Source organism: Pleurodeles waltl, chromosome 4_2, assembly GCF_031143425.1.
Source record: "Pleurodeles waltl isolate 20211129_DDA chromosome 4_2, aPleWal1.hap1.20221129, whole genome shotgun sequence".
In the NCBI taxonomy this organism is placed as follows: Eukaryota; Metazoa; Chordata; class Amphibia; order Caudata; family Salamandridae; genus Pleurodeles; species Pleurodeles waltl.
Genome location: NC_090443.1, coordinates 1,058,517,059 through 1,058,531,380, shown reverse-complemented (window position 1 = coordinate 1,058,531,380; position 14,322 = coordinate 1,058,517,059). Strand labels below are relative to the sequence as shown.

The 14,322-nt window shown below is 49.2% G+C and overlaps 1 protein-coding gene across 3 annotated transcripts in view; it reads right to left on the bottom strand.

Annotated features, from left to right (window-relative positions):
- Window positions 1-14,322, bottom strand: part of LOC138293753 (calcium-binding protein 2-like) — a 391,577-nt gene that overhangs the window by 32,056 nt on the left and 345,199 nt on the right. For all 3 annotated transcript variants that reach the window (XM_069233093.1, XM_069233094.1, XM_069233095.1), the window contains one exon: window positions 12,332-12,441. In XM_069233093.1, the coding sequence (XP_069089194.1) occupies window positions 12,332-12,441 (110 nt within the window). The remainder of the gene's footprint in view (window positions 1-12,331; window positions 12,442-14,322) is intronic.

Here is a 14,322-nt window from a genome sequence, read left to right as displayed (position 1 = left end):
AGAGGGAGGCCTTTGCTGTGGTCTGGGCACTGAAGAAGTTGAGGCCATACCTGTTTGGCACTCACTTCATTGTTCAGACAGACCACAAACCTCTACTTTGGCTAAAACAAATGAAAGGTGAAAATCCTAAATTGTTGAGGTGGTCCATATCCCTACAGGGAATGGACTATACAGTGGAACATAGACCTGGGAGTACCCACTCCAATGCAGATGGACTCTCCAGATATTTTCACTTAGACAATGAAGACTCATCAGGTCATGGCTAGTCTTATTGTCCTTCGTTTGGGGGGGGGTTGTGTAGGAAAGTACCATCTTGCCTGGCATGTTACCCCCATATTTCACTGTATATATGTTGTTTTAGTTGTATGTGTCACTGGGACCCTGCCAGCCAGGGCCCCAGTGCTCATAAGTGTGCCCTGTATGGGTTACCTGTGTTATGACTAAATGTCTCACTGAGGCTCTGCTATCCAGAACCTCAGTGGTTATGCTCTCTCATTTCTTTCCAAATTGTCACTAACAGGCTAGTGACCAATTTCACCAATTTACATTGGCATACTGGAACACCCTTATAATTCCCTAGTATATGGTACTGAGGTACCCAGGGTATTGGGGTTCCAGGAGATCCCTATGGGCAGCAGCATTTCTTTTGCCACCCATAGCGAGCTCTGACAATTCTTACACAGGCCTGCCCTTGCAGCCTGAGTGAAATAACGTCCACGTTATTTCACAGCCATTTACCACTACACTTAAGTAACTAATAAGTCACCTATATGTTTAACCTTTACCTGGTAAAGGTTGGGTGCTAAGTTACTTAGTGTGTGGGCACCCTGGCACTAGCCAAGGTGCTCCCACATTGTCCAGGGCAAAATCCCCAGACTTTGTGAGTGCGGGGACACAATTACACACGTGCACTATACATATGTCACGACATATGTATAGCGTCACAATGGTAACTCCGACCATGGCCATGTAACATGTCTAAGATCATGGAATAGTCACCCCAATGCCATTCTGGCATTGGGGAGACAATTCCATGATCCCCGAGTCTTTAGCTCAGACCCGGGTACTGCCAAACTACCTTTCCCGGGGTTTCACTGCAGCTGCTGCTGCTGCCAACCCCTCAGACAGGTTTCTGCCCTCCTGGGGTCCAGCCAGGCTTGGTCCAGGAAGGCAGAACAAAGGACTTCCTCAGAGAGAGGGTGTTACACCCTCTCCCTTTGGAAAAAGGTGTCAGGGCTGGGGAGGAGTAGCCTCCCCCAGCCTCTGGAAATGCTTTGATGGGCACAGATGGTGCCCATCTCTGCAAAAGCCAGTCTACACCGGTTCAGGGATCCCCCAGCCCTGCTCTGGCGAGAAACTGGACAAAGGAAAGGGGAGGGACCACTCCCCTGACCTGCACCTCCACTGGGAGGTGCCCAGAGCTCCTCCAGTGTGCTCCAGACCTCTGCCATCTTGGAAACAGAGGTGCTGCTGGCACACTGGACTGCTCTGAGTGGCCAGTGCCAGCAGGTGACGTCAGAGACTCCTTCTGATAGGCTCCTTCAGGTGTTGCTAGCCTATCCTCTCTCCTAAGTAGCCAAACCTCCTTTTCTGGCTATTTAGGGTCTCTGCTTTGGGGAATTCTTTAGATAACGAATGCAAGAGCTCATCCGAGTTCCTCTGCATCTCTCTCTTCACCTTCTGCCAAGGAATCGACCGCTGACTGCTCTGGAAGCCTGCAAAACTGCAACAAAGTAGCAAAGACGACTACTGCGACCTTGTAACGCTGATCCGGCCACCTTCTCGACTGTTTTCCTGGTGGTGCATGCTGTGGGGGTAGTCTGCCTCCTCTCTGCACTAGAAGCTCCGAAGAAATCTCCTGTGGGTCGACGGAATCTTCCCCCTGCAACCGCAGGCACCAAAGAACTGCATCACCGGTCTTCTGGGTAAACTCTCAGCACGACGAGCGTGGTCCCTGGAACTCAGTAACTCTGTCCAAGTGACTCCCACAGTCCAGTGACTCTTCAGTCCAAGTTTGGTGGAGGTAAGTCCTTGCCTCCCCACGCTAGACTGCATTGGGTACTGCGTGATTTGCAGCTGCTCCGGCTCCTGTGCACTCTTCCAGGATTTCCTTTGTGCACAGCCAAGCCTGGGTCCCCAACACTATAACCTGCAGTGCACGACCTCCTGAGTTGTCCTCCGGCCTTGTGGGACCTTCTTTTGTGACTTCGGGTGAGCTCCGGTTTACTCTTCTTCGTAGTGCCTGTTCCAGCACTTCTGCAGCTGCTGCTTGCTTCTGAGTGGGCTCTTTGTCTTGCTGGACGCCCCCTCTGTCTCTTCACGCAATTGGCGACATCCTGGTCCTTCCTGGGCCACAGCAGCATCCAAAAAACCCTAACCGCGACCCTTGCAGCTAGCAAGGCTTGTTTGCGGTCTTTCTGCACGGAAACACCTCTGCAAGCTTCTTCACGACGTGGGACATCCGTCCTCCAAAGGGGAAGTTTCTAGCCCTTGTCGTTCTTGCAGAATCCACAGCTTCTACCATCTGGTGGCAGCTTCTTCGCACCCACAGCTGGCATTTCCTGGGCATCTGCCCCCTCCCGACTTGATAGTGACTCTTGGACTTGGTCCCCTTGTTCCACAGGTACTCTCGTCAGGAAATCCATCGTTGTTGCATTGCTGGTGTTGGTCTTCCCTGCAGAATTCCCCTATCACTACTTCTGTGCTCTTTGGGGCACTTAGGTGCACTTTGCACCCACTTTTCAGGGTCTTGGGGTGGGCTATTTTTCTAACACTCACTGTTTTCTTACAGTCCCAGCGACCCTCTACAAGGTCACATAGGTTTGGGGTCCATTCGTGGTTCGCATTCCACTTCTAGAGAATATGGTTTATGTTGCCCCTATCCCTATGTGCCCCCATTGCATTCTATTGTGACTATACATTGTTTGCACTGTTTTCTATTGCTATTACTGCATATTTTTGGTATTGTGTACATATATCTTGTGTATATTTGGCATCCTCATACTGAGGGTACTCACTGAGATACTTTTGGCATATTGACATAAAAATAAAGTACCTTTATTTTTAGAATATCTGTGTATTGTGTTTTCCTATGATATTGTGCATATGACACCAGTGGTATAGTAGGAGCTTCACACGTCTCCTAGTTCAGCCTAAACTGCTCTGCTAAGCTACCTTTTCTATCAGCCTAAGCTGCTAGACACCTCTTCTACACTAATAAGGGATAACTGGACCTGGTGCAGAGTGTAAGTACCCCTTGGTACCCACTACAAACCAGGCCAGCCTCCTACACTCACTGCTAGAGCTACCCACTGCAAGAGTGACTCACTGCTAGAGCTACCCACTGCAAGAGCGACTTAATGCTAAAGCTACCCACTGCAAGAGTGACTCATTGCTAGAGCTACCCACTGCGAGAGCGACTCACTGCAAGAGTGACTCACTGCTAGAGCTACCCACTGCAAGAGCGACTCACTTCTAGAGCTACCCACTGCAAGAGTGACTCACTGCTAGAGATACTCACTGCAAGAGTGACTCACTGCGAGAGCGACTCACTGCAAGAGTGACTCACTGCTAGAGCTACCCACTGCAAGACTGACTCCCTTCTAGAGCTACTCACTGCAAGAGTGACTCATTGCAAGAGCGACCTACTGCAAGAGTGACTCACTGCTGGAGCTACCCACTGCAAGAGTGACTCACTGCTAGAGCTACCCACTGCAAGAGTGACTCAATGCAAGAGCTTCCCACTGCAAGAGTGACTCACTGCTGGAACTACCCACTGCAAGAGTGACTCACTGCTAGAGCTACCCACTGCAAGAGTGACTCACTGCTGGAGCTACCCACTGCAAGAGTGACTCACTGCTAGAGCTACCCACTGCAAGAGTGACTCACTGCTAGAACTACCCACTGCAAGAGTGACTCACTGCAAGAGTTACCCACTGCAAGAGTGACTCACGGCTGGAGGTACCCACTGCAAGAGTGACTCACTGCTGGAGCTACTCACTGCAAGCGTGACTCACTGCAAGAGCTACCCACTGCAAGAGTGACTTACTGCTGGAGGTACCCACTGCAAGAGTGACAAACTTCTAGAGCTACTCACTGTAAGAGCGAGTCACTGCGAGAGCGTCTCACTGCAAGAGCAACCTACTTCACGAGCGACGTCACTGCAAGAGTGACTCACTTCTAGAGCTACTCACTACAAGAGTGACTCACGGCAAGAGCTACTCACTGCAAGAGCGACCCCCTGCAAGAGTGACCCACTGCAAGAGCGACTCACTGCAAGAGCGACCCACTGCAAGAGCGACTCACTGCAAGAGCTACTCACTGTGAGAGACTCACTGCAAGAGCGACCCACTGCAAGAGCTTCCCACTGCAAGAGCGACTCACTTCTAGAGCTACTCACTGCAAGAGTGACTCACTGCAAGAGCTACTCACTGCAAGAGCGACCCCCTGCAAGAGTGACCCACTGCAAGAGCGACTCACTGCAAGAGCGACCCACTGCAAGAGCGACTCACTGCAAGAGCTACTCACTGCAAGAGCTACTCACTGTGAGAGACTCACTGCAAGAGCGACCCACTGCAAGAGCTTCCCACTGCAAGAGCGACTCACTGCATCAGCGACCCACTTTAAGAGCGACTCACTGCAAGAATGACTCACTGCAAGAGTGACTCACTGTGAGAGACTCACTGCAAGAGCGACCCACTGCAAGAGCGACTCACTGCAAGAATGACTCACTGCAAGAGTGACTCACCGCAGACGAGATCACGAAGTAGCAAAGGAGTGTTGAACATGCAGCATCCTATCCAATCTTCTAAACAAAATTATTGCCTCCTTCACTCAGTATGTAGTCAAATCATTGCAAGATAGACCCACTACAAAATTAATTCCCTGCCAAACCTGACTCAGTGCGAGATGGACTCCCGGCAAGATGAATCAAATACTAGATATAACTCACTGATAGTCTGACTCATTGCCTGGTAAGACTCACAGCAAAATCTTCATTGATCACAGAGGCTTCTCGCTGCCAAACTGACTAACCCCCAACTAAGGGCCTGATTTAGATATTGGCAGACTGGTTAATCCATCACAACAGGAAATAATGGGATTTAGATTTCAGCAGACGGGATGTCTGTCACTGGTGTGACGGAGTAACGTGTCCGCCAATATGTAAATCAAGCCCTAAGTTTACTTATTGTCTCATCTCACTGACAAACTAACTAGCTGTTTTATCAGCTTCTCAGTTTACTGCCTGAGTGATTCTTTATGTTACTGAGCTGCTTATAGAGACACTTACAGAATGTATATGACTCACTAACTAAGTCACTATATGTATATCTATTTTTGGCTGCACGCCCCACCTCCGCTACCTGCCCAGGCCGATTTCGGCCCCAGGGATCCCACCCCGCAGGGCTTGCCCTTAACATATATTATTTTTTGGGGAGGGGGAGATATGTGGCCTCCTTCCCCGGCACATTTTTGACCCGGAAACACCATTCCCTGGAGCCCGCCCATCTGTCCTTGGTGTCAAAGCTCTCCCCAAGTCAGGGACATAGCAGGAGCCGGCCCCACCTCCAACCTCAAACTCTTTCCCAGGGATGTGGTAGTCCCTGGGGCTGGGGGGCTGCAAAGTAGCCCCTTCATTATTTCAATTCAGCCCCAGGGCTATGGGGAGGGCGTGCAACCCCCCACATATGATATAAGCCCCTGCGAGGTGGCGGTCCTGGGGCATAAAAATACCCTAGGAAGGGGTCCCTTGCACACTTATCCTCTATTTTTCATACGGCTCCCCTGGACCTAGCCCACCCAAGGGCTTTTTCCAAAACAAGCGCAGTCCACAACAGTTTTTTTTTTTTTTATATGTTGCCACAAATTCGGCGCATCCCCTAAGGAACCTATACCTCGCACCCTTGCCATGCACTGCAAATTACGGCACTCATGACATCTTTGATATCATCATTGATAATATAAATGTAATATTTGCAGTACAATATTTGACAAAAAACAGTGCATGGTGGGTGCACCAGTTATAGGTACCTTAGGGCACGTGTTATAGTTACTTGAGATAACTCTAACTATAACAGGTGAATTTCTATTGTTTCGTATGTTTAAAATGTAAGCCTGACTATATCGTTTCTGTAACATTTTGGGACAGATTTTAGAACCCCTAGCACCTCCTTGTGCCACATTAACGTCATTTTTTTTTTTACTCTAATATGGCCCAACAAGGCCAAAATCGCCATCCCAAATTTACAAATTGGCACAATGCACGCATTGCCCCACTCTATAACCCCTTGTGCCACATTATGCCTTCTCAAGGCATAATGTATTCAAAGGGGTCATTCCCCCGTTGGGGGAGGGGGGGGTGTAAAAAAATGGCTCAAAGAACTCTAAAAGATTTCTTTGCATATATTTTTTTATGGCTTTTAACGCCTGCTCAGAGAAGGTGTTACAAGAGGGCACTCCATCGGTTACAATGGGCCCCTATGTACTGTTCTGGGTTAGCACCAAAATTATGGCGCTAACTCTGAAAAGTACAACAATAGCATACAAAATTCTGACGCTATTGCCCCCTACCCTGCGCCATGGTGCTCTGTATCTTAGATACAGCGCACACATGGTGGCGGTGGGGGAGCTCAAAGGGACGCAAGGGAAGAGGCGCTGCATTAGGTACAGTACCACTTTTCTTAAATCTGGCCCTTGGTTTTTTAAGTGAATGTAGATAAAGATATATATATATATTCACCTGGGACGTTATAGATAGGGTCTGAATTTACTTATACAAAACCATAGAAATTCAGCAGTTATAGTTGGAGTTCTTTCAAGCAACTATAACTTGCGGCCTAAGGTAACTACAACTCATGACTTGCACAGTTCTTTGTTCAATAGTTTGTCTTACTAATGTTTCATTGATACTTTTATTGACATTCTAAAAGTTGTCATGAGTGCTGTAATATCTGGTGTAGTTAGCAGTGCATGGCAAGGGCGCTAGTTATAGTTACCTTTGGCGGTGCAAGACAGGGGTTGGGCTGTACCACTTACCCCCATGCTGCGCATGGTCATTGGTCATGTACGGTCGGAGCTGGCCACAGTGCCTGTCTCTCTGGGTGTGAGAATAGGTGTGATAAGATGTCTCTGGGTGTGACAGTGTCTGCCTGGGTGTTAGAGTGATTGGGGTTAGTTAGTAAGTGCTACCTCGTTGGGTGAATGGCTTGGTGGGGGAGGTGGCCCTGTGCTTAACCTTCCTCTGGCCAATTTCGGCCCGGCGGACCTCACCCCCCAGGGCCCAGCCTTAACTTTTATATTTTTTTAGGAGGGGGGCTGCTTGGCCCCCCTCCCCTGGCCAATATCGGCTCTGGAGACCCTATCCCCTGGGGCCTAGCCATCCATCCCGGGTGCCCCCCAGGGCAACCACTGTGCAATAGGACCACAGGGGGAGCCTGAAAGCCCCTGCAGTCCCAGCCAGCTCCCCACCTCCTGCGGGAGCCAGCATTGCTGTCACAGAGAGAGAGCTGCTAAACATGCTGTCTGTGAGAGCAAGTGTTTCCTGTTTCTCTGTCAGCATGTCTGCAGGCAGGAAAATAGAGGAAACCTCCGCTTCCAGCAAGCGAGAGGTGTTTAACAGCTTTTGCTCGCTGGAACCGGAGAGTTTGCTGTGGCTTTGCACGAGCTGTCAAAGCTCCTGTTAAGTCAGAGCAAAAACCTGGGGCACCCAGGTACATAGCTGGAGCCAGCCCTGGTGGATGCGGTCCCCAGGGCTCTCTGTAGCTCTTCAAGAGGGGCCATGCAGCCCCCCTCCAGCATTAGAATTTGCCCCAGGTAGGTAGTGCTCCCCAGGGCTATGTGGGGGCTGTCCATAGCCCCCCCTTCATTAATTTAATATTAGCCCTGGGGATGTGGCGGTCCCATAGGCTGAAATGGGGCTGCGTGGTCCCCGTATAATATTGAATAGAAGCCCCGGGGAGGTGGGGGTCACTAAGGCATGGTGGTTTCACAGGACCCCCCCATTTCAATGGAAGCAATTTGCTTGGGGAGGTGGTGGTATCCGACGCATGGGGGGGCTGCATGCCCTTCTGAATTCAATGTAAATTAAGCCCCAGGGAGGTGGCAGTCCCTGTGGCTTCGGTAAGCCCTAGTAAGGGGGCCTGGTGCGCCGCCCTTCATTTTCTTTATGCTCCAGGAGCCAGTGCTACCCGGGTCTTCATAAAAACAAGCACAGGAGACTGAGCTTGTTTTTCAAAAACAATTGCTGCAGATTTGTGACCCTGTCACAAATTTGTGGCAACATTTAAAAAACAAAATACTTTTTGCCCGGGGATCCCTCTAGGACCCCAGCACCAGAGCTGAGGGGTCAGGGTGTCCCTACTCTAGCCCCTTTTCTTTTTCTTTATCTTTTATTCTGGGACTTAGCAGCCAGTCAGATCTCAGCAGGAGATTGAGAGGGTTCAAGTACCCTTCCGGTCCCTCTATATATATATTTTTTTTCTTGAACAATTCCATGATCCCCCGGGTCTCTAGCACAGAACCCAGGTACTGCCAAACTGCCTTTCCGGGGTCTCCACTGCAGCTGCTGCTGCTGCCAACCCCTCAGACAGGTTTCTGCCCTCCTAGGGTCCAGGCAGCCCTGGCCCAGGAAGGCAGAACAAAGGATTTCCTCTGAGAGAGAGTGTGACACCCTCTACCTTTGGAAATAGGTGTGATGGCTGGGGAGGAGTAGCCTCCCCCAGCCTCTGGAAATGCTTTGATGGGCACAGATGCTGCCCATCTCTGCATAAGCCAGTCTACACCGGTTTAGGGATCCCCCAGCCCTGCTCTGGCGCAAAACTGGACAAAGGAAAGGGGAGTGACCACTCCCCTGACCTGCACCTCCCAGGGGAGGTGCCCAGTGCTCCTCCAGTGTGCCCCAGACCTCTGCCATCTTGGAAACAGAGGTGTTACTGGCACACTGGACTGCTCTGAGTGGCCAGTGCCATCAGGTGACGTCAGAGACTCCTTCTGATAGGCTCCTACCTTTCTTACTAGCCTATCCTCCTTCCTAGGTAGCCAAACCTCCTTTTCTGGTTATTTAGGGTCTCTGCTTTGGGGAATTCTTCAGATACCGAATGCAAGAGCTCACCAGAGTTCCTCTGCATCTCCCTCTTCACCTTCTGCCAAAGGATCGACCGCTGACTGCTCAGGACGCCTGCAAAACCGCAATAAAGTAGCAAAGACGACTACTGCAACCTTGTATCGCTTCATCCTGCCGGCTTTCTCGCCTGTTTCCTGGTGGTGCATGCTCTGGGAGTAGCCTGCCTCCTTCTTGCACCAGGAGTTTGAAGAAATCTCCCGTGGGTCAACGGAATCTTCCCCCTGCAACCGCAGGTAACAAAAGACTGCATCACCGGTCCTCTGGGTCCCCTCTCAGCACGACGAGCGTGGTCCCTAGAACTCAGCAACTCTGTCCAAGTGACTCCCACAGTCCAGTGACTCTTCAGTCCAAGTTTGGTGGAGGTAAGTCCTTGCCTCCCCATGCTAGACTGCATTGCTGGGTACTGTGTGATTTGCAGCTGCTCCGGCTCCTGTGCACTCTTCCAGGATTTCCTTTGTGCACAGCCAAGCCTGGGTCCCTGACACTCTAACCTGCAGTGCACAACCTCCTGAGTTGTCCTCCGGCATCGTGAGACTCCCTTTTGTGACTTCACGTGGACTCCAGTTCACTCTTCTTCCAAGTGCCTGCTCAGGTACTTCTGCGGGTGCTACCTGCTTCTGTGAGGGCTCCCTGACTTGCTGGGCGCCCCCTCTGTCTCCTCATCCAAGTGACGACATCCTGGTCCCTCCTGGGCCACAGCAGCATCCAAAAACCCTAACCGCGAGCATTGCAGCTAGCAAGGTTTGCTTGCGGTCTTTCTGCGTGGGAACACCTCTGCAAGCTTCTTCACGACGTGGGACATCCATCCTCCAAAGGGGAAGTTCCTAGTCATCTTCGTTCTTGCAAAACACCAAGCTTCTCCCATCCGGGTGGCAGCTTCCTTGCACCCTCAGCTGGCATTTCCTGGGCTCCTGCCCACTCTCGACACTGTTGCAACTCTTGGACTTGGTTCCCTTGTCTTACAGGTACTCAGGTCCGGAAATCCACTGTTGTTGCATTGCTGGTGTTGGTTTTCCTTGCAGAATCCCCCTATCACGACTTCTGTGCTCTCTGGGAGTTATAGGTGCACTTTACACCTACCTTTCAGGGTCTTGGGGTGGGCTATTTTTCTAACCCTCACTGTTTTCTTACAGTCCCAGCGACCCTCTACAAGCTCACATAGGTTTGGGGACCATTCGTGGTTCACATTTCACTTTTGGAGTATATGGTTTGTGATGCCCCTATACCTATGTGCTCCTATTGCAATCTATTGTAACTTTACACTACTTGCATTACTTCCTTTTGCTATTACTGCATATTTTTGGTATTTTGTACATATATTTTGTGTATATTTGGCATCCTCATACTGAGGGTACTCACTGAGATACTTTTGGCATATTGTCATAAAAATAAAGTACCTTTATTTTTAGTATATCTGTGTATTGTGTTTTCTTATGATATTGTGCATATGACACCAGTGGTATAGTAGGAGCCTTACATGTCTCCTAGTTCAGCCTAAGCTGCTTTGCCATAGCTACCTTCTATCAGCCTAAGCTTCTAGAAACACCTCTTCTACACTAATAAGGGATAACTGGACCTGGCACCGAGTGTAAGTACCTCTCTGGTACCCACTACAAGCCAGGCCAGCCTCCTACAGCCATTGTTTTCAATTGGCCCCTATGTACTAGTCAGGGTTAGCGCGAAAATGTTGCCACTAATCCTACACAGTACATCAATAGCGTCAGAAATTCTGAGGCTATTGCCCACTACCCTGCGTCATAGTGTGCCGTATTTTAAATAGGGCACACACATGGTGGCAGTAATGGGGCGCTAAGGGGCACAAGGAAAGTGGCACTGCACTATGCAGAGCTACTTTTCCTAAATCTGTCCCTTATTTTTCTGGGCTTCCTTGGTCGCAGATCATGATGTTTGGTTTTTCCTTATTGAGGCTGAACCTGGCTTTAGTCAGGTTGAGCAGCCGTAGAAGTCATTCCCACATGGACTACTGCAGAGTACTGCAAAGGAAGCAGGATTGAGGGTTTCCTAAAACTTGGAATGTCATGTTGAACTCTTGGAATTCTCTCTGGAGGTTACTGCATTACATGCTAAAAACTAGCATTCCTTAGCATGCCTATTGTTTTAACCTCTTCTGCACAGGTTTTACTATGTAATGTCCCTTGAGCCTCCCTGTGTGTGGCCACAAGGTACAGTGAGGATTATTTTTAAACTATTTGCGAAATTAATTAATGTATAAGTTTTGGAGCTCCGACATTTCACGTGGGGTAGAAATGTGTCTTAATTACTGCACTTTCTAACTTCTCACAAGTGATGAACGGTGCATCCTCTTAAAACATGCCCAGTGATGACAGGACATCTGGTGGTGGAAACACACACCCTGGGCCAATCAGGGAGATACAGGGATTGCACATTGTATGTATGTATGTGTGTATGTATGTATGTAAGTATGTAGGTATGTATGAATGTGTGTATCTGTGCATGTATGTGTATGTGTGTATGTATTCATGAATGTATGTTTGCATGCATGAATATATGTATGTATGTACATGTGTACCCATGTATACATGTACACATGTGTGCATGTAAGTGTGTATGTTTGTATACATATGTGTATGTATGAACGTAAGCATGTATGCATGAATGTATGTATGTACGTATGTATGCACTTACATATGTAAGCATGTATGTATGTGGTAGTTGTATAGTGAATCCTGGGTGAATAGCTGGAAAACACGTTTTGCCTGTTTTTTGTGTCTCACTTTACCCACAACAGCTTTAATTGTCTATTGTCGAAGACCAATTGTTTCTAATACATAAAAATATACACCCAGTGGGATTCGGCTTTCTTTTCTATCTCAGGTCCCTGTTTCTTATTCTAGCATTCAATGATTGTGCATGAGTCTTCATGATCTCTTCCTCGTGTGCTGCCTCCCTCCCCACAATCTCTGTGTTGTTTGCTCCCACCCCTCACAGCTATTTCACTGCATCCCCACTGGTTGCCCCACTCTGGATGAGGAATAGCATTGTAAGAATTTACTTCCCTCTCGATCAAATGCTGGTTGAAAATCTTTCTTACTCTCTCCTGGCCCTATGCCTCATCACATTCCTTCTTCTCCTGACTCTACAGCCGAGGGGCAAGCAGTCTATTGACAGTGACCAGCAGGTATCCATACCGCAATGCCAGGTCTGCACCCACCCTGGCAGCTCTCTTACCTCTCGGAAGGCATCACGCAGCTCCTTGACACCAATCATGTCAGCCGTCTCCGCCAGCATCTTGGGGCCCATGAGTTCCACAAAGTCATCAAAGTCCACCTTCCCGCCCGCTGTCAGGACCAGAGACAAGAAAATCAATCATCTTGCATTGAGTTGCATTGACATGAAAAATGGAAATGCAGAAAACAGATTTATTGTAATTACAGATCTCATGATATCAACTGCTCATCTCGTTATATCTTGGTCACCACACTTGCTGGTGGTGCGTTGCCAGCCTCTCTAGGGCTCAGCTTCCAGCCATCACTGGAGTTGGTTACTGCTCTCCATAGGGTCATTGTTGGACGTGCCCTTCTTAGGATATTTCCCTGAAACCTTTCGCTTTTTCCTCCCAGTTTTTTGCTGAATCTCTGTGTATGGCCTTAGGACTCTGAGCACTTTTCCGCTGTACTGCAGTGGGAAAATGCGCGCGCCCTTCTTACTCATGCCAGGAAAAAGCGCTCATGTGATTGGTTGAGGTGCCGTACCAAGGAGTGCCCTGTAAAAAGGTACCCCACATACCCGAGGCAGGTACAGCCCTGGCCCCTAGTGGGACATTGCACTGAGTGTGCCACCTACCAGAGTAGCCTGACCAAATGTATTAGGCCTGGTATTGAAGCCTGTGGAGACGCAGGCACGCCTAGCTTAGGGTGCCATATACCCCACTAGGGCCAGCCCTCAGTAGGCCTTTGGATACCCCTAGAGCACCCCCTGGAGGGCAGAGCAGGTGGTAGGTAGAAGGCAGGGCAGAGACGCAAGGGCCCAACCCCCATGTGGATTTCCCTACCAAGAAGATTGGCTCTTCCTTGAGGTTTTGCTGATCCTCTCTGAGTGGTCTGAGGGCCCTGGGCACATTCCTACTGTACGTACAGCGCGCACACTCCCAACATAAGTCAAGAAGGGGTGCCTGCCAGTATGTGCATACATGCACATTGGCGTTTTCATGTACATACTGAGCCTAACATGGCTGATCTATAAGTGCACACATGCACATTGGTGTTTTCAGGTATATACTGAGCCTGGCATGGCTTGCCAGTATGTGCACTCTTGCACAGTGGTGTTTTCAGGTATATATTGAGCCTGGCACGGCTTGCCCTCATGTGCACTCTTGCACATTGGTGTTTTCAGGTATATACTGAGCCTAACATGCCTGATCTATAAGTGCACACTTGCACATTAGTGCTATTGTGTTTATACTGAGGCTGGCATGGCTTGCCAGTATGTGCACACTTCCACACTGGAGTTTTCATACGTATACTGAGCCTGGCACAACTTGCCACTATGTGCACACTTGCACATTAGGGTTTTTATTATGTCCTGGACCTGACTCAGCAGACTTGTATGGGCGCAGGTGTCCAGCCAGTCGCTGGAGGCTTGTGCATGCGCCCGGGCACATGTGCCCACAGAGTGAAGAAAGCCATTGTGTGTTTTCACTGCCTTTGAGAGCTGCTCTGCCCATAGGGTCATATGAGGGAAAGTTTATAATTAGTCTTCGCTTAAATAGTGGATTACAGTGGAGCAGCTTCATAATGCTTACTATCATTAGGTTCTCAATGACAAACCCTAGCCAATGGAAAAGGTGGTTTTGTCAGTAATACCTTGGAAATGGCACTTCTAGAAAGTGGGCATTTCCATGTTCTAAAATCCCTTTTGTGCTCCTTTTAAATTCAAGCTTCATTTCAATGGGGCTGGGGGAAATCACATCTGTGCATTCCACAGCGACAGCTATAAAACCTGGACAACCAAAACGACAGACCTCTGCCATCTGAGGGCCTGGCGGGATAGACTGGAGGGAGAGGTTTTGACACTTGGCCTCTCAAAGTCAGATCATGACACCATTAAAGATAAGGATCTACTTTCCAGGGCCCATTACAGACAAAACTGAAATTTAGGGGAGACATCTGTGGTTCAAAGGAGAACCCTTTGAACAACCCCAACTTCAAAAGCTCACTTCA